We start from the raw sequence: 26,644 nt of genomic DNA, 5'->3' as shown, positions 1-26,644 counted from the left end.
CAGTGTCAGAGCCTGCTGGTTGGGTATCCCTGTACCTCCTGACCCTGATACACTCACTGCTGCCCCAACACCTGGAAATAAGTAACAATATCACCAGGTGTCACAGTGTAGCTGCATCTCAGTGTCAGAGTCTGCTGGTTGTGTATCCCTGTACCTCCTGACCCTGATACAGTCACTGCTGCCCCAACACCTGGAAATAAGTAACAATATCACCAGGTGTCACAGTGTAGCTGCATCTCAGTGTCAGAGTCTGCTGGTTGGGTATCCCTGTACCTCCTGACCCTGATACACTCACTGCTCCCTCAACACCTGGAAATAAGTAACAATATCACCAGGTGTCACAGTGTAGCTGCATCTCAGTGTCAGAGCCTGCTAGTTGGGTATATCTGTACCTCCTGACCCTGATACAGTCACTGCTCCCCCAACACCTGGAAATAAGTAACAATATCACCCGGTGTCACAGTGTAGCTGCATCTCAGTGTCAGAGCCTGCTGGTTGGGTATCCCTGTACCGCCTGACCCTGATACACTCACTGCTGCCCCAACACCTGGAAATAAGCAACAATATCACCAGGTGTCACAGTGTAGCTGCATCTCAGTGTCAGAGCCTGCTGGTTGGGTATCCCTGTACCTCCTGACCCTGATACAGTCACTGCTGCCCCAACATCTGACAAGGAATAGGTGACAGGTCTCTGACGGGCACATGTGATAAATCAGGGATCACAGTCTAGGCAAATCTGTATATTCTACACTTCTTTATTAAACCCCGAAAACCATGCCATCAATATCAATATGTTCCATCACCCTTTACGTTGGGCCTGCCCTCGATACTAGCACGTACTATGTACGTCTGTGAAAATGATACATGTTGAGTAGTAGATGCAAAGTAAGTATTTAATTAAGAAATAGATTTTGTTTGCTAATACTCATAAAATATCTTTAATCTAAATCCTTATTTACCTTTCAACAGGACAACTGCAAACACAGATGTTGCTATAACCCAAAGGGACGCCATTGACAGCAGTGTTCTGAAAAGGTAAACTAACAATATGCATACCCATTCTCATATTCAGTTGTGGTCTGCGACATTTAAAAAACGTCACCATGAAAGATATGAGACATGTAGTGTGTCCAGTAATGAATTATGATAATGTTCTGTAAGTGTTGATACGGTCTCGTTGCCCGGTGACTACTGAGAGCGACTCTGCGCCCTCTGATTGTGGTTTCTCGGCTTCCCACAACCATGCCTGTACTCGTGGGTTTGAAGTGCTGCATACCTGACATTTACACAACCCCAACGTTTACTACCACTCTGAGTTTACTTGACCTGATTAAACTGGAATACTGTTTATAGCGACGTTAACCCAACACTCGAACCCAATATAGGCTGTATAGTTCATTCAGGAGAATGTTTCAGTCTGGCGCCCATCTTAAAAATTATCTCTCTAATTGATATGCAATATGTCATATATCACTGAACTGATTACCGTTTACGAGTAACTGGTCATAATGAGACGATGAGACTGACTTTTTCGAAAAGGAATACTGACATATTTATCTTTGTGTAAACAACACTAATAGGTTCCTTTCGACAGATCCTCTTATTTCTCGATATTTTCACCTCATCACTTCATGAGAATCTATGCACATGTTCCATGTACAGGCTATATTGTGATTTAACCAGGCCTCCGAAAACCAAACATTTCAATGTGTGACCAGGTGAACCTGATCACCAAGCTAAACTTCACAAAACAATATATAGATGTGACAGAGCAGGTGTCGTAGGGCCTTGCATGGGGTATATTATGTGTTACCATAACTCGTACTATATCGACCTATTTGTTGGAGTCTGTCCTGACTGATCTACCAAAGGAGGTTTTGACTTATGTGGCAGATCACACGTATTGGTTGTTAACTTATCGGTTCAGTTTAGCATGCTGAATATCGATGTCAGCAGATGACAGTTGGAAGCTAGTTACCCATGCAGATATATGTAAACAGGCATAGAGTAGTTGTATAAAATAGTCCAGATATTGTTGAAGAATAGGTAAATTATCAGGAAAGTTTTCTGTTTGAATCATGAGTCAGTATATTGTCTCACCTTTGTATCTGGGCTCGTGGATGATATCTTTCCTCTACCTGTGTTGTGAGGTCAGACCATGTTATGTTACGTTTACTTCCTGGTTGGTAAATATACCCGAGTCACTTCAGTATGCCAGCCTGACAAAGGAACAGGTAACTGTGTGGCCCGCATGAAGCCTTATGTTGACAAGATATTTACGACTACGCCGACTTTACTCGTATATTATGCGTCACCTAACACAGCAGTTTGAGGGAATAGGTAGCGCTATATGGATTACATGATTCATTGTGACTTCACATGGGGATCACTAGTAATTCCCATTTAAAACATAGTACTTAGAGATGTAAGCACACTTGAAATCTGTCATATTATGATTTCACATTTGAACCATAATCAGCTGTCCGACTAAATAAATCACCTTGTAGAAATCGTTTCTGATATTTGCCATGCTTCTGTACGTGTAAAATGCAATATAGACATTTAACGGATAACACTCTTTCTGGCCTTGTGATAGAAATTATTGTCTTCGATGGTAATTTGAACTAACGATGATTATACGATATACACGATAATCGAAACATGTGTAAAACAGCAGAACAACAAAACTGCTACACTTGTGTCCATCTTGAAAAAGTGGACAAATTCAAGATACACAACAGATGACACGTTCACAAACAAGACCATATTTTGTGTCCCTTGATGGGTATTGGTAGATAAAATGTCAAATCTTCAGATGGTTTCAGATCACACATTTGGCGATGGACTGTTCTATGATACATTCTGCGCAATGAGACCCGGTTTACTCTGTGTTCTTGTTGCTGTTGCCTGGAGAGATGTGTACAGGGGTGTTATCCTTTAGCCGTCGACCTCAAATCTTCAGATGGTTTCAGATCACACATTTGGCGATGGAATGTTCTATGATACATTCTGTACAATGAGACCAGGTCATTTGGCGATGGAATGTTATATGATACATTCTGTACAATGAGACCAGGTTTACCCTGTGTTCTTGTTGCTGTTGCCTGGAGAGATGTGTACAGGGGTGTTATCCCTTCAGCCGTCGACCTCAAATCTTCAGATGGTTTCAGATCACACATTTGGCGATGGACTGTTATATGATACATTCTGTACAATGAGACCAGGTTTACCCTGTGTTCTTGTTGCTGTTGCCTAGAGAGATGTGTACAGGGATGTTATCCCTTCAGCCGTCGACCTCACATCAAGTGTCTCCTTTACCTTTGACTAAAAATACACTAACATCGTTGTCGAATAGAGTGTTCATTGTAACCCCAGCCTGACTTCATGCATGACACTCGCTGTTTTCCTAACGAAGGAACCGTCATTCGTTTTGAGTCATAAAATATATTCATACATATCGCCGACTTACCCTCGAGAAGTGCATCCCACCAAATAGCCTCTAATCACGCGTTTAATATCTCTGGCAAACGTTTCGTCAAATTATCTAAAAGGTTTTAATTAGCATTATTAGAGAACAGTACCCTGTACATGTTCATAGTCAGCAAAGGAGTTCCAGTGCCTATCAGCTTTCAGGTTGAAAATTGAAAATCCGTTTTTATTTGCACTGTACATCAACGACCTGGAAGAGTTTGTACGTGACAACCAGGTATAGGGTATATACAGTGTCAATGTAGATTCTACTACACTAAATCAGAATCACTTGCTCGCTGAGCAAGTGTCGTGTGTAAACTTCTGACCAGATAGAGACATGTGTCAGCTCTGATTGGATGAAATAGTGTAAGCGTTGTATTTTTTTCAAAAAGCACATCTTTCCAGTAATTAAAACTGATCACAAGTTTAAGTATTTAGTGCAGCCATTTTTATCACCATGACTTATGCTTAATGTGTGTCAGGTATTTTCCAGTAGGTGACATTTGGTGCGGAGCTGGGGTTGATGTGTTCAGCTACCTGTGGTGGGAAAATCGACAGGATAAGCTAGCCGAAATTTTTGTTTTTATTGTAGTTAAATGCCAGGCTGTACCCATGTGTACATGGAATGGCTGTTGACAGCCTGGATGATTTTCTCAAAAAATTTTAACGTTACTATAGAAGTCTATGGGAAAACATTTGGTTTTGTGTAAAATGTACTTATTGCCAAACACGTGATACTATATCTGTAAAACCCCTGCTACGTCTGTACGCTGACGACACTGTCCTCTTTGCAGAAACTGCAGAACATCTACAAAACACCTCAGATATGTTCGCACTTTATAGTAACATATGGGAACATACGAAATTCCAAGATGTTAACACTTTCTAAGGGACGTGTCCAGAAACATTATAATTTTATTCTGTTTGCGTAATTGTTAAGGAATGTATTAATTTATGAGTATTATTTAGTTGGAAAAGCAATTAAACAAATCGCAGATCAAGCTAATAGAGAAATGTTTTCTGCATTATGGTTATGAGGAAAGTAGATGTTTCTGTTGACTGCGAAGTAAACTTATTTGGTCAGCCTATACAACAAACACGACTATTTGAAACGGACACAAAACACACGTGATAGGGCGAGTGAATCTCGATAGCCATAGAGACGAGGGAACGGTTTGATCAATTTATCTGGATATATATTCATGTTCCTCCAAAAGTGTAAAACAGCTCACTGTTATATTCGGTTACGTTCGGTTAAGTTCGCTAAACTGCATCTGACAGTGTTTCGTTTTTACCTATTATTGTGTTTGTTCGGATATTGATGTTATCAGTGAACTGTGTATGTTATGAGTGCACGCTCATAGGGTATCCTTATACGGGGTAAACTATATGTCATTGTTTATAGGGCGTATAATGCAGATGTCCATGTATTAGATCAGTGTTACACCATAGCGTAAATACAATCGTGAAATGTAAGTGTTACACCATAGCGTAAATACAATCGTGAAATGTAAACTATCTGTCATTGTTGATAGGGCGTATAATGCAGATGTACATGTATTAGATCAGTGTTACACCAGAGCGTAAATACAACCGTGAAATGTAAACTATATGTCATTGTTGATAGGGCGTATAATGCAGATGTCCATGTATTAGATCAGTGTTACACCATAGCGTAAATACAACCGTGAAATGTAAACTATCTGTCATTGTTGATAGGGCGTATAATGCAGATGTCCATGTATTAGATCAGTGTTACACCATAGCGTAAATACAACCGTGAAATGTAAACTATCTGTCATTGTTGATAGGGCGTATAATGCAGATGTCCATGTATTAGATCAGTGTTACACCATAGCGTAAATACAACCGTGAAATGTAAACTATCTGTCATTGTTGATAGGGCGTATAATGCAGCTGTCCATGTATTAGATCAGTGTTACACCATAGCGTAAATACAACCGTGAAATGTAAACTATCTGTCATTGTTGATAGGGCGTATAATGCAGATGTACATGTATTAGATCAGTGTTACACCATAGCGTAAATACAACCGTGAAATGTAAACTATCTGTCATTGTTGATAGGGCGTATAATGCAGATGTCCATGTATTAGATCAGTGTTACACCATAGCGTAAATACAATCGTGAAATGTAAACTATCTGTCATTGTTGATAGGGCGTATAATGCAGATGTACATATATTAGATCAGTGTTACAACATAGTGTAAATACAACCGTGAAATGTAAACTATCTGCCATTGTTGATAGGGCGTATAATGCAGATGTCCATGTATTAGATCAGTGTTACACCATAGCGTAAATACAATCGTGAAATGTAAACTCGAGTTTGTAACTGTTAACCCGAATGACACGATGCGAGCTGAATAACTTTTACTCACGCATATTCTGGTACAACGATGAAAACTAGACATGATACTATATAAATGTGTCTCATCTCCTCCATTGTGAGTAAGCAGGAAGGCGTTTGCACTCAAGGTTTATCATTAGAAACGAACACAAAACAACACACTTCAGTTTGCAAGTGAATCATAATAACCTTAGAGACGATCTGGATACTTATCTATATGATACAGAAGGGTAAAACAGCTCACGGCAAAACCTGAAAACACAAACGTGTATGGTTTGTTAACGAAAACGAGTTTTGAAAATGATCACATAAAACCCGAGGTGAAGGGAAAAATAAATATGCAAAGTACTACTTATTTGTTTTGAGTAAATTGTCAAATTAATGCTTCAAGCATATTGTTTATTTAATTGTGCCAAACGTCAAAAATGGACACAACGGGTACATCATTTACTGGTCTCACTCAAGACATTCTCCACCATATGGCCTATACACTTGAAATGTACAGTCTTATTATCGTCGTGGTGGATCGTGTGTAATAACGATTACTACTAAACGAGTTTCCGGTTGATATTATTTTATTGACGAGAATATTTCAATTATATACACGCGCTGAAATAAAACTGATATCTAACAAGGACGAGTGTAGTATTGTCTGTATTACTCACTTAGAGATTGCATATTATTGATATTCAGCTGTATAAAGGACGCTGCTGGCACTTGGGGGGTGCATAGATATATCATTAGAAATTGATCATTCAACCAAAGAATGAGATCTCAAGGTGAAACTTGGCAATGAAGTACGAATCTTTCTTTCAAATGGAAGCAACTATAAGAACACTAGTATTATACTATTTTTACAGTAGTATTAATATACACATATATTATCAAGCTATAGGCATTCAACACAAAATCTAATCTAATCTATTCACACTCTACAGTGTACATGTAGGTGGGGGAGCCAACAATGGGCTCATCGAGTCATGTGTAGCTGTGCGATGTCGTACGATTTAACAGATGGTTTATCTGCAATAAATCAGCTGCACAGCCTCTTCAATTTCGGAGCACAAAACGACTCACAACACTTGATTGCATAGGTTAATTAGCGTGCTTGACCACGATCCACTTGGACCAAGGGGCGCTACTCTCATTTACGATGTTCAAGGTCGTATACGATGATGAATGCTAAATACCTACGTCGGCCTTTTTTGTGGTTAGTATCAAAAGATTCGTGAGAGGGCGACAGTGCAGGGCGGTCCGCATGCTTTGACTGGAGTTGATGTCTGATGACTGGACTGCCTACACCATGGCACCATGGTCTCCTGCTCTTGGTAAGTATCAACGACCATAGCTCAATGATGTCTCACAAACACACCCAGAGCGCCATTCCTCTGGCCCACGCCTATCACTGTACCTGCTGTAGAACCTGAGTTCTTGTTATTCCTGCTCTACTCATTCTCCCCTAAATCATGAGTTATTTTATAACTTGCAGGTCAGGTTTCTAGTTCCGTTTCGTTTTGACATAATCACCAACATGGATTTGTGCATTCAATATTAAATATTTTACAAAGATGACATAAGCGTAACCAACATTTCACTTGCTGGTCAAGGTAGATGTTTTTTTTAATAGTGGATGTATATGAATCATTATCCAGCAAGCAAAAAGTAATGGGAATGAACTGAAAGATAACAACGGCGTTCTGTCTCAAAGCAAAGTAATGCAGTGTCATGAACGTGTTTCTTTATCCGCAACCTAAACTGATGTCGTGATGTATACCCATTCGCCTCGTTAGTCATGTCCATGCTGAGGAGCTGAAAAGTAAAGAACAAAAGTAAAGAAACATATGATAACAACTGAACATATGACATAATACAAACGTATCATACGTAACCAGGAGAGAGGCATATACACTGAGTTACTGCTGTTAAAGTTTCAAGGACACAGTTGATCCACGACGATGACAAAGACAGAGGCCTGCAGATTTACATTTGTCAGAGGGTCCACAAAGTACTGTGATCTAGACTGTTTTAGCGGAGTGAGTGAGTGAGTTAATATTTAACGTCACATCGGCAATATTTCAGCCATATTGTGACGAGAACATGCGATATTAGAATGAAATATATGTATATTATAAAAAACCTGCCGACGAAGGACAGTAAAAATACTAGATAATCACAGCTATCAATATAAAACTAGCGAACAAAGCTAAAACATTCCAATTAAAGAAGACTATACAATGTAAAAATGGGCTATAAATCGCCAACAACTGAAGGTAGATCACCATACTAGAGACCATGGGGACTTACAGTGCATTTGCTACCTGCATGGACCCTAGTTGGATTTACACCATCCCTTCAGCCATTAACAGAAGAGATATCTAGCCATAAATTAAAAACACACTTATTCTACGATTAAAAAGCAGGTACACTTAAATTGACTTTGAAAGTTTTGGGACTTACGTACCCCCTCGGGAGGACAATAATTTTACGCTACGTCAACCCCCTTTGAGGGTACAGCCACTAACAATCTAAGTTGCTAATCTAAACTACCAATAATAAAATATATACCTATTTACAAATCAGTCAACAAATCTAATTTTTTTAAAAATGCAAGAATTAAATGAGAACTGACATTATTAAAAAGATCCTTCAGTGTTTTGGATGTGAAATAGATATCCCTTGTGATGGAATATTCAATGCAGTCAAGCAAGACATGCTTGACTGTGATCCTTTCATCACAAGGGATACAAAACGGAGGATCGTCGCCTTTCAATAAATATTCATGAGTATATCTGGTATGGCCAATGCGACATCGTCGCATAATGACCTCCTCAAATCTGGACTGACAACCCAAGTAGGTATTACCAATGTAGGGTTTTATTGCATGTAATTTATTGATACCTACTTGGGCGTCCCACCTCTTTTGCATCAGATCACGGATATAAGATCTTATAGCAGCTTTGTAATCAGAGTATGGGATCAGAAGTGGTGTCACAGATTTGTTGAGTGCTGCCTTAGCAGCAATATCAGCCATTGTGTTCCCAGAAATGCCAACGTGGCTGGGTAAACAACAAAAGACGATGTCGCATTGGCCAGTAGCAAGTTCATTGTACAATTCAATAATTTCTAATAAAAGTGAATGTTTGCAAGAAAGATTTTTAATAGCCTGAAGACACGAAAGAGAATCTGAAAAGATGATATATTGTTTATATTTACGGTGTTTGTTAATATATTTAAGAGCTGTTAAGATGGCGTTTGCTTCTGCTGTAAAAATAGAGCTGTTATCCGGTATTCTGGAAGATATTGTTCTTGATCCAATGACAGTGGCACATGCCACTGCGCCACTATCCTTAGACCCATCAGTAAATAAGGATTTGTATGTATTATATTTAGTTTTTAATTGATTATATTCTTGTTTATATTGTAATTCATTAGTTACAGATTTCTTAAACTTTGTCAGAGTTAGGTCAACTTCAGGCCTCACCAGTTGCCAAGGAGGAGAAGAAAGAAGACGGGAAGGAGCTATATTTTCAAGCTCAATGCCGGCAGCAGAAAGAAAGGGCTTAATTCTGTGCCCAAGAGGCGGAACAAGAGAAGGTTTTTTGTTGTATACATCCTCATAGAGGGTATTAAAGACACAGTTAAATGCAGGGTTAGACTCGCTAGAATATAGTTTAGTAATGTATTGTAGAGATAATTTTATACGGCGTTGTGTAAGAGAAGGCTCATCTGCTTCAACATATAGACTATCAATGGGAGAGGTTCTAAAGGACCCAAGACAAAGTCTTAGGCCGTGGTGGTGGACTGAATCTAAGAGTTTAAATTGCTTTTTACAGGCTCCACCATATACGATTGAGCCATAATCAAGCTTCGAGCGGACAAGTGATCTGTAAGGTGGAGGAGCGTAGCTTGATCCCTCCCTACCTTGAATTAGACACGACTTTCAATAATCGAGTGCCTTCTGGCATTTAGTTTTAGGGATTTAATATGCGGAAGAAAGGTTAAATGGGAGTCCCAAATCAGACCCAAGAATTTGGCCTCTTTACAACCTTGATGGGAGTGCCATTTAAAAACAGTTCTGGGTCTTTATGAGGCTTATATTTTCTACAGAAGTGTAGACAATTAGTTTTTAATTTAGAAAATTTAAAGCCGTTTTCAAGACACCATTTATGAATTTTATTAAGACATAATTGTAACTGCCTCTCTATTGTATGCATATTTTTACCACAACAAGAAACATTAAAATCATCCACGAAAAGTGATCCATCAACTGCATCATTTAAAACTTTAGAAAGACTATTTATTTTAACACTAAATAAAGTGACAGACAAAATACTGCCTTGTGGGACACCCTGATCCTGATTATAATGATCAGACAGGGTTGAACCCACTCGGACTTGAAACTGCCTGTCTCTTAAAAACTGTGATATAAAAAGAGGTAAACGACCTCTCAAACCGAAATGATGTAAATCCTTCAAAATTCCGTGCTTCCAAGTAGTATCATATGCTTTCTCCAGATCGAAGAAAATCGATACTACGTGTTGTTTATTTACAAGAGCATTCTTAACATAGGATTCTAGTCGCACTAAATGATCAATAGTACTTCGGTTTTTTCGGAAACCACACTGAATATTTGTGATAAGATTATTCGTTTCCAAATACCAGACTAATCTATTGTTTACCATTCGTTCCATGGTTTTACAAACGCAACTGGTTAACGATATAGGGCGGTAATTTGAGGGATCTGTATGATCCCTGCCAGGTTTTGGTATGGGGATTACAATGGCATTGTGCCACGAAGGAGGAAAAGTTCCTGAAATCCAAATATGGTCAAATATTCCCAAAAGTGTCAAAAGACATGAATCAGGCTAATGTTTCAGTAACTGGTAATGAATGTTGTCTTCACCAGTTGCAGTATCATGAGCTTGCTCGAGAGCAGTACGTAGCTCATGCAATGAAAATATTTCATTATAATTTTCACCGTTATTAGAGTCAAAATTAATTCTTCTTTTTTCTTGTCGATTTTTATATTTCTGAAATTCAGGGATATAATTTGATGATGAAGAATTTCTGGAAAGAGTTTCACCAATTTTATTGGCAATATCACACTTACCAGTTATCAATTTATCACCTTCTTTAAGATGTTTAACAGAAGACTTGGAGCCTTTGCCTTTTATTCGCTGGACCATATTCCACACCTTAGACATGGGTGTGCGCGAATTAATGTTGGAAACATATTTCCTCCAAGACTGGCGTTCGTTTTGTTTATAAGCTCGCCGTGCCTTGGCATTAGTAATTTTAACATTATTTAAGTTATGAACTGTAGGATGTCTGCGGAAGTATTTTTCTGCTTTCTTCCTACACTTTCTTGCTTGTTTACATTCATTGTTGAACCATGGTTTACGAATGTGAGGAATTGAAGAGGACTTAGGAATTAACTGGTCAGCAATTTCATTTAACTGAGCTGAAAACAACTCTATCGGATCTGATACATTTATAAAATTTTCCGTCATTAATTTTTCCATACACAATGTTCCATACAAAGACCAATTGGCCTTATTAACATTCCATCGTGATAAAGGTGGGTCATCATCTGGTTTGATTGATTTTAGGACAGTTGGGAAGTGGTCACTTCCGCAAAGGTCATCATGAACATACCATTCAAATTCGTTGTAGACATTTGAATCAGCAAGGGACACAGATCAAGTGTAGAATAAGTTCCTGTACCAGGATGTAAATAGGTGTTTGAGTCGTCATTAAAACACACACAAGTTGTTATCAGATATAAAAATCCTCAATAATCTTGCCTTTATTGTTTGTACTTGTACTACCCCATAGAGGGTTGTGCCCGTTCAAATCGCCCATGATGATACAGGGCTTTGGTAGCTGATCATAGAGATTCTGAAGATCAGTTTGTCGAAGGGCAGATGAGGGTGGAATGTACAAAGAGCATAGAGTAAACGCAATGTGCAGGCTGAGGCGAATAGCTATGGCTTGAGATTGGTATTCAGGTGAACATCACTATGAATGATGTTATGTCTAACCAATATAGTCGAACCTCCGGTCGCTCTATCTCCTGGAGGAGAAAATGAATGATAACAGCTATACTGCCGTAAATCAAATGTATCAGTATGTTTAAGATACGTCTCTGGAGACATATTGCCGACGGTTTAAAAGTCTTGAACTAACAACCGTAGTTCATTAAAGTTATTTTCAAGTCCTCTGCATTTCCATTGTACTAGATTAGGGGAATGGCTCATGGCGGTGTAATTATCTATGAGCAATAACAGGAGATACTGCTCTACCTTTCTTTTTCGGTGAGTGACCACGCGTATGGCCACCAGCGTCACATAATATGTGATACTTCAGTATCCATATTCGCCAACCATATTTATTATGGAATTGCACCGTGTCTTTTAATGCCTTTGGCAATCTGTCAGATTGAATCTGTTTTTTCTTTATGTCCACTTTAGTAGATTTTGACGATTTGTTTTGATTTGACTCTGTTTGTGTTGAAGATGTTCCTCTTTGCTTTATTGGTGACTTATCTGGATCTGTGGCCGGTTTGGAACTTACTGTATTTAGTTCAATCTCTGAGAGGGATTTTGGATGTTCAGATTTCACCCAAGTAAGGTCCGTCTGACAGAGAATAGATGCAGTTGTTACCTTTTTGGCTGCTGAAGCATATGATGGACGTGTTGGATCAGGTGCAAGTAGTCTGGCTTCTTTCCTCGCATCGACATAACTGAGTCGTTTCTCAGTTTTTAATTTCTGTACAGTGGCTTCATATTTCCACACAGGACAGTCTGTTGAAGATGCCATATGTTCACCTTTGCAATGTAAGCACTTGATGGTGTTTGTACATATTTTGCCATCATGATCAGGTTCTCCACATCTGAAACAAGCTAATTTATTCCTACACGAATTTTGCCCATGACCAAACTTTTGACAATTAAAACAACGAGTAGGGCGTGGGATAAAGAGATCCACCCTCATGGAAAAACATCCAACCTTAATAGAAGTTGGCAGAACCGGGGTGTCAAAAGTCAAAAGATATGTGTTGGACGGGAATACACGATCATCTTTACGATATGTAAATCGTTTGGCCTCAAGGACACCTTGACTTCTAAGCTGAGATACAATGTCTTCAACAAATTCATCTGCGAGACTTCGGTCTCTGTCACGGATGAGACCTTTGGAAAAGTTAAGGGTCTTGTGTGCTGAACATGTAATTGGAATATCAGCTAATTTGGTTGACGTCATGAGGTTAATTGCCTGCGATTTCCTGACACATTCAACTAAAAGATCTCCAGACCGTAATTTGGTAACGTTTTTCAACTCACCTGCTTTACCTTGTAATCCCTTTTCTAACACAAATGGTGAATAGGAAGCAAGTGTTCGGTCACCCTTTGCTTCCAGAACAAGAAAGCGTGGCCAAGTATCCCTTTCAGAATATAGCAGTTTAGTAACCACATCATCTTCATCAGAGTCAAGCTCAGAATCAGATTCGGAAAGTTGCCCTTTTTTTTTTTTTTATTTTGTTTACCCATAGTGAATTGTATATTGGTTCATCAAATCTGGTCCCTGCCCACCATGGAGCGCCAACAAGAGCGATGTCATACGTATGCGGTGTTCCAGCAAACTGACACCAAAGGGTTACAGAAATGATATACTCCAGTTAATCCAGAGGATAAACCAGATTGGCCCATGAGCCACCGCCTTCTGGGCATGAGCTCTAGGCAAGAATATTAAATAACTTTATGAACACAGATAGTATTCAAAACAAGTATACCGAGTCAAGACATAGCAAAAATGCATACCACAGGGCTCGGCGTGACCAGCCGATTGATTGAACCGGGCCAGTTCAACCACCCGTCTAGGTGAAGTAAGGGCCGAAGTGGTGTGTTGGGCAAAGGAACACTGTTCCTGGAGCCCTTGCCCTCAACCACCAGAATCCCGTCCTCCACCGACACAGGGGCGCAACCCACGGCAAACAGGTTGGTGGACCTAATATCCCCCCGGGTCCACAACGGGGGTTCAAGGGCGCTTAGCGTTACCCAGCAACCACCACGAGGAGGTGGCCCTTCATGGGTGCCTGTTTTAGCGGAAGCCGCTGTGACTGAATCGGTAAGATTGTTGACTTGGCGATTAGGTACCTGACTCTGAGAATGAGGGTGCCAATCCTGGATGTGTCTATACCAAGCAAACAAATCTAGAATCTGTACTTGAGGAGAAAGTGTAATCCCAAATATAACATACATGTATGTAATAATTGATCATTTTCTAAATGGCACTGTGTATTCATGTTAAAGGGTTCAAATACACAGTTGATCCATGGCGAAGACGAAGGCAGAGGTCTACAAATTTATATTTGTCTGAGGGTCGGCAAAGTACGGTGATCTAGACTACTAGTTGTCAGATTTCCACTGTGGTGGCTGATTGGGTTAGATTGCTGACTTGGCGATTAGGTACCTGACTCTGAGATTGAGGGTTCCAATCCTGTTTCTATACCAAGCAAACAAATCTAGAATCTGTACTTGAGGAGCAAGTATAATCCCAAACATAACATGAATGTATGTAATAATTGATCATTTTCCAAATGGCACTGTGTTTTCATGACGAAGGTTTCAATCACTAGGAGTGCTTCATGGTTTGTTTACCTTGAGGATGTGCCCCAGTGTTCTGGTATGGGGATGCCCTGATGGACTCATAGGTCACAGGGGGAGTCTCTGTCACGCCTTCATAGGTACTTGTATCTGCCGCAGCATTCTCTGAAGAAATAATTGAACACATATTTCAAAACAAATTAGAATTAAAACTAACCTCACAAGTGCCCCAATAAACAGACAGTACAGCCACGTGAGAACTTGAGATTAGACTTTATTAAATGACATGCATCTACCTTTTGTATTCTCGCACATCTTCAACTGTGTGTACTGTTGTTTTTCTGATTCCTCTTCCAAATTTGAATACTGCGCTGGAGCAGTGATCTGATCTGAAACACATTGTGTAGAGATTTAGTGCTACTAGATCCATAGATATTGAGATATCAAACAAAAGCAAATATCCAATAATCAGTACATACCTAATGATGAATATCCTCTGTTGTCCATTTCCACAGGTTCAGGGTGACTGGAGATACAAGACAGCATCAGGTCAGTTTCTAATAATTGGCTAATAATATAAATCCTCAAGTATGTAAAACGTAAATGTAGTTAACTTATTGCAAGTTACTGACTGAACTTAGAAGTTTAGGTTACCTTTTTTGAGCATCTGAAAAACAAGAATAAGAAAACGGCATACAGCGAGAAACAAAAAATCAAACGTAAAAAGACATGACAGTGAAGATAATAACGTTAACTGTAAATTACTTGGGACATATAACATAACCATAGTATTACAAACATTAGCAGTACAGATTACTCCCTTCGCAATCATTCACAATCTTGACACGCGACGACTGACGTATGTAGGCAAAATCATGGAGCATACGTTTTGAAGAAGACCTACTGCATGTAAATACTGTTCAGTCATATAACAATTCAACAACACGACATTAAATATATACCTTTTAAAGTATTTCCGATCCGGTAGCCCTTACGATACAGCACCATTAGAACAGTTCCTCCAATGAGCAGGGTAAGAAGAAAGGTTCCTACTGTCGCACCTGCTATTACTCCTGTATAGGTACATGCAGCTTCGACCTTTTGCTGGGCTTGTGGATCTACAATGTAATGAAAACTATCATAACAGTTGCAGTTGACTACTTATCATACGTTGTTGCATTCAAGTAAAAAACTATATTTTGCAAGATCACAAACTAATCATTTGAGTTTGCTGTCCTTGCAGATCATGGGCTAAAATACAATTGGCACAGGTTAACTTCTAAAGATGAGTACCAGGTATAAAGCTCCGTTATAAGTTAGATGTTTGATGTCTGCTTTACACCAGGGACATGACGGCTGGCTGTAAACATTCGACCACGCCATGCAGTGACAAGATAGCCTACATCAACCAAGTCAGTGAGTCTGTCCACCAAAACCATTTAGTCGTCGTTTACAAACAAGCATGGGTTCATGAAGACCATTTGTTCCCTAGTTCACGAGGGCCTCCTGCCTGGTGTTCATACAACCACAACAAGACATACATGTTTACTTTGAAAGCAAATAACACGTTTAACTGATATTTGCAAACTATTTTTTCGAATCTTCGTTAATTATGCATACTCACATTTCCAAACAGTATCAATGACGCTGTGTTAATATTTACACACAAAAATGTTTCACATATTCCCCAATTATTATAATTATATTTGTTCAGTTATCTGGTCGTTTGCGTTTCTTTTTGGAAACCCATAGGTTCATTGCTCACACCAGGAAGGAGTTCTTTCATTTGAATATCTGATCAAAGAGCACATCGTTCCTTTAAGGGATCCATACGTTTTCATTGTTGCAGCTGACGAATGTTCCATACGATAATAAGAGTGGCCATTGAGTGATTCTCATCAAGTGACACCTACCCCCCTGCAGTCGTAGTTTCTACGAAGACATATCTGTTAGAGTCTCCATAGTCATTTCTCGCTTGAAGTCGGAATGGGTAAACCTCTCCTGGTGTAAGCCCAGTTACTTCCACAACCATCATCTCGTCAGTGTCATCATAAGACTTATAAACAGTCCACGTTCGTGTAGCAAACTGACGATACTCAATGAGAAACGTCTGAGGGCGTCCACCATTGAACCCAGGCAGCCACGACAGCCATACCGACGACGTTGTTGCATTATCCAGATCTCTAAACTGTGAAGGTGTCTCTGGTGGTCCTTGCAACAAATTAATCGGAACTATTTGTCATCATTTTATCTTAGAATCTTGCACTACTTAGTATTTGTGGAACTAAAGTAAACTTATAGTGAACTTAAAGTGAACAAACGACAGTTAAAGACAGTTATCCAAAATATTGAAAGCTTGAATGATCGATCACATATCGGCAACTAACCTTCAGCCACTACGCTTATAGTGTATGTCACTGAACCGCCAACACCATTGTCCACTGAAAGACTGTAGTCCCCAAAGTCCTGCCGCTGGAGGTTAGTAAGGTGTAGTCTTGCAGTGGCTGAGATGTCTGAGACAGGGCTGGAGGAACCAGTGAGGTCCTGGCTGGTGCTGATGGATCTACTCCAGGTGAATGTAGGAAAGGGGTTGGCCAGGACTGACACAGACACAGTCACGTCACCACCCAGAGTAGCAGCAAACTTGAGTTGCTGGGACACCGAGTCATCAAGTCGTGGAGAACCTGGTTACATGCAGACAACAGTATACAAAAGCAGTGACAATGAAATCGTTCTTCGGATGTTGTTATATAAGGTCGTATTAGTCATTTGCTAGACAGGTGACGATACTTCTACGTTCACAGGATCAACAGGCCATATTCAAACTCAAATAAAGACTGATACCTGAAGCATTTCCTTTGCTCAATACCCTTAAAAAAGTCATGTCAAAAACGAATAATGACAACCATTACAAGACATTGATGCGTACATTATATCAAGACATTACTTTTAACCAGCAACACCACCGTCTGGGTGACAGGTGCCCCGACGTTGTTGGAGGCCGTACAGGTGTAGTTCCCTCTTTGTCTACAGTCTGCTGACTCCAGTCTGTATGCTGCTGTCAGGGAGTTATCTGCCCTTGTCAATTCTCCAGTTCCATTCAGTAACCTGATGACTGACCTTGGGTTACTGTCAATCTGGCATCTAAAGGTCACTGTATCAGACTCGTTAACTGTTACTGAGCCACTGTGAGAGTTGGCGGTAAACATGCTTATGTCGGCAGGGTCTGAAAATGTGAACCACTGCTTCATTGGCATAGTATTGGCTGTACAATGAAATCAACATTAGTTGAAAGAGGCTTGCAGTTCTGTAGTTATATGTCATACGATAACACAATTATGTCGTCAGTGTACACATTATACACCATCACTGAACATCAGCACTCATTGTAACTTAGACTATATACTTACACTGAACATCAACGCTGACTGTAACACTGTAACCAGTGTAGACTATATACTTACACTGAACATCGACACAGACTGTAACACTGTCACCAGTGTATAATATATACCTACACTGAATATCAACACTGACTGTAATATTGTCACCAGTGTAGACTATATACTTACACTGAACATCAACACTGACTGTAATACTGTCACCAGTGTAGACTATAAACTTACACTGAACATCAACACTGCCTGTAATATTGTCACCAGTGTAGACTATAAACTTACACTGAACATCAACACTGCCTGTAATACTGTCACCAGTGTAGACTATATACTTACACTGAACATCAACACTGACTGTAATATTGTCACCAGTGCAGAGTATAAACCTACACTGAGCATCAACACTGCCTGTAATACTGTCACCAGTGTAGACTATATACTTACACTGAAAATCAACAGTGACTGTAACACTGTCACCAGTGTAGACTATATACTTACACTGAAAATCAACAGTGACTGTAACACTGTCACCAATGTAGACTATATACGTACACTGAACATCAACACTGACAGTAATATTGTCACCAGTGAAGAGTATATACCTACACTGAGAATCAACACTGCCTGTAATACTGTAACCAGTGTAGACTATATACTTACACTGAACATCAACACTGACTGTAATATTGTCACCAGTGTAGACTATATACTTACACTGAACATCAACACTGACTGTAACATTGTCACCAGTGTAGACTATATACGTACACTGAGCATCAACACTGCCTGTAATACTGTCACCAGTGTAGACTATATACTTTCACTGAACATCAACACTGACTGTAACATTGTCACCAGTGTACACTATATACCTACACTGAGCATCAACACTGCCTGTAATACTGTCACCAGTGTAGACTATATAGTTACACTGAAAATCAACACTGACTGTAACACTGTCACCAATGTAGACTATATACGTACACTGAACATCAACACTGACAGTAATATTGTCACCAGTGTAGAGTATATACCTACACTGAGAATCAACACTGCCTGTAATACTGTAACCAGTGTAGACTATATACTTACACTGAACATCAACACTGACTGTAATATTGTCACCAGTGTAGACTATATACTTACACTGAACATCAACACTGACTGTAACATTGTCACCAGTGTAGACTATATACTTACACTGAACATCAACACTGACTGTAATACTGTCACCAGTGTAGACTATAAACTTACACTGAACATCAACACTGACTGTAATATTGTCACCAGTGTAGACTATATACCTACACTGAGCATCAACACTGCCTGTAATACTGTCACCAGTGTAGACTATATACTTACACTGAAAATCAACAGTGACTGTAACACTGTCACCAGTGTAGACTGTATACTTACACTGAAAATCAACACTGACTGTAACACTGTCACCAATGTAGACTATATACGTGCACTGAACATCAACGCTGACTGTAATATTGTCACCAGTGTAGAGTATATACCTACACTGAGCATCAACACTGCCTGTAATACTGTCACCAGTGTAGACTATATACTTACACTGAACATCAACACTGACTGTAACACTGTCACCAGTGTAGACTATATACTTACACTGAACATCAACACTGACTGAAATACTGTCACCAGTGTAGACTATAAACTTACACTGAACATCAACACTGCCTGTAATATTGTCACCAGTGTAGACTATATACTTACACTGAACATCAACACTGACTGTAATACTGTCACCAGTGTAGACTATATACTTACACTGAACATCAACACTGACTGTAATATTGTCACCAGTGTAGACTATATACTTACACTGAAAATCAACAGTGACTGTAACACTGTCACCAGTGTAGACTATATACTTACACTGAACATCAACGCTGACTGTAACACTGTCACCAGTGTAGACTATATACTTACACTGAACATCAACACTGACTGTAACACTGTCAACAGTGTAGACTATATACTTACACTGAACATCGACACTGACTGTAACACTGTCACCAGTGTACACTATATACTTACTTTGAACATCAACACTGACTGGAACACTGTCACCAGTGTAGACTATATACTTACACTGAACATCAACACTGTCTGTAACACTGTCACCAGTGTAGACTATATACTTAAACTGAACATCAGCACTGACTGTAACAATGTCACCAGTGTAGACTATATACCTACACTGAAAATCAACAATGACTGTAACACTGTCACAAGTGTAGACTATATACCTACACTGAAAATCAACAGTGACTGTAACACTGTCACCAATGTAGACTATATACGTACACTGAACATCAACGCTGACTGTAAAATTGACACTATGTGCAGACTGTATAATTACAATGAACATCAACATTGACTGTAACACTGTCACCAGTGTAGACTATATATTTACACTGAAGATAAACACTGACTGTAATACAGTCACCAGTGTAGACTATATACTTACACTGAACATCAACACTGACTGTAGCACTGTCACCAGTGTAGACTATATACTTACACTGAACATCAACACTGACTGTAGCACTGTCACCAATGTAGACTATATACTTACACTGAACATCAACACTGACTGTAACACTGTCACTACTCCCGTGTGTATTATAAGGCTGACATCTGTAGAAGCCTGTCTTGGATCTGTCAGCTTGTCCCTGGAGCACGGCTCCACTGCTGAAGACTGATCCATTGTGTAACCACCTGTAGCTACATCCGGGTCTACAGAGGGCGGAGCACGTGATTGATGGAAGAGCCTGGTGTTCTGTCACAGTGTAGGAGGAGGTGGAGGGGGTCAGGGAGATCTGGTAGGGACCGTCTGAAGAGATACATATTAGCCAACAATTTCAGCCTATTGATGGTATATAGAAATGACTGGATAGAGCACATTCAAAAGTATGTGATTAACAGTTTCTTTAGGTGGTTGAGTGCTGACTCCCTCAAAGTCGGCTGTACCGTAGTAAGTGAATCCATATATACTCGTAGAAACGAATTTGGGAACACTTGAAAATATACATGATCCTGAAGTTTCTTCACAAGGTGTGTATTGCATCCTGTGTGAAATTCGCGAAATAAATAAAGGAACACTTGTACTTTCATTTGTTCCCTTGATCGTTTCCATGAGTATGTGATCTTCATTCTTCCTGTACAATTCCTTCTTTGTTAGAACGTTTTCTCCTGTTCACGTCTGTGGAGTGTGTGACGAAATGAAACAATACCTCTGCATTCACCTTGTTCATCTATTTTTATTTGAGCCTCGCAAATTCTAATTTTATATATCAATGATGTAGGCCATGGCTTATTCTGTTTTCGAAATGTGCTGACAATCACCAAGCTCCTTTTTAATATATATTTTGATCCACGTGTCTCCGCGAAAATATTTGGTATAATTTGAATATGAACTAATTTGTGAAAATCAGGTTCGGTGGCTTTTCTGCGGTACACTTTCAAGAGAAAAGACAATTCAGTTGGAATAAAACACTATATCAGTAATATTAACGAAACAGTCTACACCACATTAAATCACACTGGGTTCAGTGTATACAGGGAGATGATTGGAGCATCAGCCAATCAGTCCAGTTATAGTAGCTCTGCGACTCTCTTGCACTCAACTGTCAGACTGTCGTCATTTATGATTTGGCAACAGCAGTGGCTGTCACGAATGTAGTAAAACTCCACACAGATTATATTCAGCGTAATGTCCATGCTGTACTCACACTGAGGTTCCATGTTGTACTCCTGGCTCCACTCGGACTCCAGACCCTGACTTTCTCTGGCTCTACATCTGTAGCTGTGACTGTCCCTTGAACTCACTGTGAAGGTGTAGGGGGAACCAGGGGAGGTAACTGTGATGTCAGTGTTGTCACGCTGCCAGGTGTAGGTCAAGGTCAGACGATGGTCAGCTGGGACTGTGGTAGCGGTGGAGCTGCAGGTCAAGGTCACTGACTGGTTGTAGACAGGTGTTGTTGACACAGGTGGACGGCCAGGTGTCGTGGGTTTTCCTATCAAAATAGTGCATGTGTAAATTAGGGGCGTGAACATGTAGCTTTTTATATGCAATTGAGAAATAAAGACATCAAAAATGAAAAGGTAGTTGGGTGAATGCTTGATTGTGATTCAATAACATTTTAGCAATATTCCACTAACATCAGAAAGGTGATAATACAGATAGGTTTCTCACAATTTTCCAGCAAGTGGCCTTCACGAGACATATTGTTCTGTGGATATGTAACGAGTATACTACCTTTTTCATAATGACAAATTGCAATAACGGTCTGTAAAGTTCTATAAACACAAATACTTCCATTGTTTGCACATCAAATATTCGGCATTAGTACTGATGTAAATTTTAGTTTTATATACAGTTCTGCAGGGGTGTCTCTGCAGTTTCTGGCAACAACATACACGATTGTAACATGAACTTATTAGAATTTCTCATGTAAACGCGTAAACGTAAGGGACGTCACTCGTTCATTATTCACTCGTAATTCCTTTCTTAACATAACACAAGGTATTACTTGATTATTTGTCGGTTGCATGTTATTGCTTAAAAACGTTTTCAATACACTTCACCTTTAGAAGTGTGGCATGTGACCTAGTCCCAACAGGTCGGTAGATAACACTGCTGACGAGACACAAGATGGTTGATTTCAATGATTGAGATAATAGACATATTTTGAGAAAGACCATCCTGTTTACTATTCCGTCGTGATTAGATTATAACCTGTACCTGAGATATGATGCAAACACACTCATTAAATTCCTTCAAGCTATGTTGATATTCATATATTTTCTTTGATTCATGATCACATTCTTCACTGGATACCGACAATGCATATCCTGGCCTTATCCTTCATCGTAATTGGGAAAAGTTCAAAGTTAAGTCAAATGCACTGACAGCTATATTTGTTTCCGTATATAGTTTGATGGACGTTACGATGAACAGATCACATATCTATATTTACCATATGAATATGGATGTGAAACAAGCCAGGAATAACAACAACTAATTCAATAACCACTCACCCAGGACAACAAGTTTCTGTCCACAGTTCTGTATCACACTACTGGCCCCTCCTCCATTCCCACACGTGTATGTCCCTGCATCTGATGTCTGGATGTTGCTGAGGGTGAAGGTGACATTCCTGGTTGTTATGTTCCCCTCGTACACCAGTCTATCTATGTAGTTGGTGGTGGGGACAAATGTCCCAGAACCTGTCACTAGGAACACAGTGACACCAGCAGGACTGACAGCATAGAAACTACTCCCTGTCCCCAGACCTCCCTGTGGAATCTCCCAGCTGAACTTGGCTGTGTCAGACACTGCCGACAACACTGGACTGGCACTGAGTGTACCTAATAAACACATGTGGACCAAAATTATTTGGTTGTTCAAATTGTCGTTCGTGAAGCTGGACCGTATGTTACTTCTAGTACATTTATCTCAAGAAAAGTTCCGAGGAAAAAAAGACAGAAAAAAGTGGTTATACTTTTCGCGTTACAGGTATGTGCAGTTAGGTATAACAGTGCACCGCAAATTATCTTTATTATTAATAATGGCCATTTGTTATGCGCTATAATCCACACACTAGTGCATGCTCAAAGCGCAATTAATGTCGTCTAGCACATTGAGGAGATCGGGAATAAAGGTTTAAAATTTATAATTTTTTGGGATATTGTTTTCAGTGGCAATGGTATATGTGTATGAATATAATATACATATGAGCCATATGTGTAGTACATTTGTACAGCGCCTGATATCATTGGCGCCGAGGACACATCATGCGCAAAAAGCAGACGTTATTACCTATGATAGCTTTGGATGCATGTAAGGCATACGGTTTACAGTCACTTGACCACCAAGGTTCTTATGTACTGTTGGGTGAACGGCGGAGGTATTATAGAACAAAGCCACCTGTCTAAGGAGGAACCATAAGTGTCATATGTGCATCATTGTAAGGCAGGGCAGAAGTCCTAGAAACTCTCATTAGTCAAGCTGCCATATTCGGTCACCCATTAAAGGCCTCTCCGTGACCAAAGTTTCTTAACTCCAACTTATGTGTGACCTGGGCTATACCAGACCACCAAACACACTCACCCAGGACAACAAGTTTCTGTCCACAGTTCTGTATCTCAGTACTAGCTCCTCCATTCCCACAGGTGTATGTTCCTGCATCGGATGTCTGGATGTTACTGAGGGTAAAGGTGACATTCCTGGCTGCTATGTTCCCCTGGTACACCAGTCTGTCTCTGTAGGTGTCAAAGGTCAAGAATGTCCCAGTACCGGTCACTAGGAACACAGTGATACCAGCAGGACTGACAGCATAGAAACTACTCCCTGTCCCCAGACCTCCCTGTGGAATCTCCCAGCTGAACCTGGCTGTGTCAGACACTGCAGACAACACTGGACTGGCACTGGGTGCACCTGATACAACACCTGTAGAACCAAAATATTTAGTTCTTTAGGGAGTATTCCTTGAAGCAGGACCGTACGTCACTCCCAGTAGAGAAACACTCTGTTTGTCATGTATTTATCTCAAGCGCTTACGGTAACAATGTGAGTATTCAGAAGAAAACTGACTAAAGACTGTTACACAATTGTGTGATAGGTACCTGCCATCAGATATAATACTGCAGCACAAACTGTCTTCATCACTCCTGTCGTCTGGCACCGCGGTGAGATCTGGAATGTAGGTTTAACGTTTACCATATTGGATATTGTTTAGAGTGGCAATGAGATATACTTGTATGTAAAGGATCACACACCTGTCTTTTTTACTTTTCCAGAATGATAATGTGTGTGTGTGTGTGTGATCACAGTTGTTACTGTATCAAACGCTGAATCTTGTATAACAATATAGAAGTTTTTACATATAGTGCTGTTTCATGATTCAGATGAACACTTGTGTATTAACTGAAAAAGGTTGAAGGTATGTCATCTTTCTTTCAAAACACGATAGTATGTAGGTGATAGAACATTGCTTCACATTGTCCGCATCACGGCACGGTAACTGGATTTGTCTCAGAAGCCTATTTTTAAACATTTCCGATTCCACGGGCATTGTGTTAAAGGAATAAAATCGATAGAATGTTATCTTCGAAACCACGATCACTGAGTCTTGGCATGTATGAGGAAGTACAGGTATTCTCTCGCCTATGCTATGTACAATATTTCCACTGAGGCGAGATGTTGACATATACACACTATCAACATAAGCTACTGGAGCAGTGTCATGCTGATGTCACAACTGTATGTCCTGCGTAGAGCTACCTTTCATTCAAAGTATTTTATATCTACCATATTTATAATAGTAGACTATTTGTTCTCCATGCATAATCGCAAACAACTGAAGGAATGATGTAAGTCCAGCTGGGGTTCATGCAGGCAGCAAGGGTTCTGAAAGTCTCCGTGGTCCTTGGTACCTTCACTTGCTGTAGCCTGTTTTTTATTTCATTGTTTTCTGTAGTGATGCAATTTATTGTAACATGCTGGTTTTAAACCAAATATTGTGATACTCTAGAGTTTTGTTTCGTTTGATGATTTGTTTATGGTATAGATTTATTTAAGTTTAATGTGAAGTTTAAAAAAAAATAACTCACTCACTCCACACCGGTGTGAACTGATGCTGACGCCTTTGTATTGTGAACTAAGGGACACAACTCTGCATACCCCTTGAAACAATCCCAGCCACACCAGAGCCTGTTCAGAAAGTAGCAATGCGTGTAATGTTAGGTGTTTTAGTCAGTCTAACACGTACAGATGATTCTTACTCAGGGAACATGTCTACTAGTAGAAACTGGGTCAACGTATACAGGTATATCGACATATAGGAGGTTATTCCTATCCACTGGCATGTAGAATAAGTATTCACAGTTGACATGTTCAGCATGGTGGAAGGAGTGAACATAGACACATTAGATGCTTTGAGATGCCCATAGAAGAATATAATGTACGTACCTGATGGGTCTTGTTGCTGTCAGGTATAAACCGTCACTACACTGGCTGTGTATAGCCAGGTAGCTCAACAAGGAAGTAATATATAGATATACACGCATATCATTCGCTACCAAGTAGTTCAGTACAATTTAAATATAGCTCAGTGGAAGTCCGCTTTATGAAAGAAGGTTTAGTGTGAGTAGGTGCCGGGTAAGGGGATTGAGAGAGAGTGAGTGAGTCAATCGGTGGACGAGTCAGCGAGTCAGCGAATAAGTCAACGAGTGAGTCTCGGTGGTCAGTCGTACAATCTCAGTTAACACCGCTCAGTTTTATCATGTAACGTCAACTTGATAAACCTTCATGTCTAAGTACGCCACCATGCTCCTTGTGTCATAGCTTTTAATATTATGTTGACATATACACAAACATTGCTGTCGCTCACATACACAGATGCATATAAAACTCCACTGATGTATACCCAGCTAAACCCTCTAATATCAATACGTCCTTTTCTTCGAAGATAAATGACAGATACAAGCGTGAACGTTTCGCACACACTTCTTCGCAAATTCACAATGTATGTTCTTGTGTTTTTACGGGGATCAGCAAGAAAAAGGTGCGACTCGATGCTTCTTTGGGTCTAAATTCATGTGTCCGGCAATGACAAGTTACATGCTTCTGTCTACACAATATGGACCAGTGGCCCATTTACCATGCATTCTATGTCTGTGTCTGGCGATTGAGTGTACAGGGGTATTACACCGTCAGTCGTAGCCCATAAATCTCCTTTAACATTGACAAAGGTTATTCACATGGCCTC

General features: G+C 39.8%; 3 protein-coding genes across 8 annotated transcripts in view; all 3 read right to left on the bottom strand.

Moving 5' to 3' along the window:
* LOC124264773 (hemicentin-2-like) overlaps positions 1-2,238 on the bottom strand; it is a 255,580-nt gene extending 253,342 nt beyond the window's left edge. Inside the window, exons 1-3 of the mRNA XM_046699558.1 lie at positions 2,101-2,238; positions 960-1,027; positions 90-190 (exon numbers count right to left, since the gene is read on the bottom strand). Of these exons, the coding sequence (XP_046555514.1) occupies positions 90-190; positions 960-1,014 (156 nt within the window). The 5' untranslated portion in view covers positions 1,015-1,027; positions 2,101-2,238. The remainder of the gene's footprint in view (positions 1-89; positions 191-959; positions 1,028-2,100) is intronic.
* Positions 1-25,936, bottom strand: part of LOC124264774 (Down syndrome cell adhesion molecule-like protein 1 homolog) — a 137,993-nt gene extending 112,057 nt beyond the window's left edge. Inside the window, exons 1-15 of one of the 6 annotated variants that reach the window (XM_046699559.1) lie at positions 25,846-25,936; positions 24,501-24,570; positions 23,986-24,324; positions 22,914-23,243; positions 21,605-21,889; positions 20,449-20,706; positions 17,393-17,671; positions 16,833-17,129; positions 16,360-16,656; positions 15,408-15,563; positions 15,100-15,112; positions 14,925-14,977; positions 14,742-14,834; positions 14,500-14,610; positions 6,407-7,651 (exon numbers count right to left, since the gene is read on the bottom strand). In XM_046699559.1, the coding sequence (XP_046555515.1) occupies positions 7,629-7,651; positions 14,500-14,610; positions 14,742-14,834; positions 14,925-14,977; positions 15,100-15,112; positions 15,408-15,563; positions 16,360-16,656; positions 16,833-17,129; positions 17,393-17,671; positions 20,449-20,706; positions 21,605-21,889; positions 22,914-23,243; positions 23,986-24,324; positions 24,501-24,540 (2,574 nt within the window). In that variant the 5' untranslated portion in view covers positions 24,541-24,570; positions 25,846-25,936 and the 3' untranslated portion in view covers positions 6,407-7,628. Of the gene's footprint in view, positions 1-6,406; positions 7,652-14,499; positions 14,611-14,741; positions 14,835-14,924; positions 14,978-15,099; positions 15,113-15,407; positions 15,564-16,358; positions 16,657-16,832; positions 17,130-17,392; positions 17,672-20,448; positions 20,707-21,604; positions 21,890-22,913; positions 23,244-23,985; positions 24,325-24,500; positions 24,571-25,845 lie in introns of those variants that run through there. The other 5 variants (XR_006895237.1, XR_006895238.1, XR_006895239.1 and 2 more) reach the window with 5 other exon arrangements.
* Positions 1-26,644, bottom strand: part of LOC124264775 (leucine-rich repeat, immunoglobulin-like domain and transmembrane domain-containing protein 3) — a 180,144-nt gene that overhangs the window by 142,184 nt on the left and 11,316 nt on the right. The window lies entirely within an intron of this gene.

The sequence above is a fragment of the Haliotis rubra genome, unplaced genomic scaffold, assembly GCF_003918875.1.
Source record: "Haliotis rubra isolate DU_JTF1 unplaced genomic scaffold, ASM391887v1 Scf941, whole genome shotgun sequence".
In the NCBI taxonomy this organism is placed as follows: domain Eukaryota; kingdom Metazoa; phylum Mollusca; class Gastropoda; order Lepetellida; family Haliotidae; genus Haliotis; species Haliotis rubra.
The sequence above is the reverse complement of the archived record's forward strand: the minus strand, read 5'-3'. Positions and strand labels throughout refer to the sequence as shown.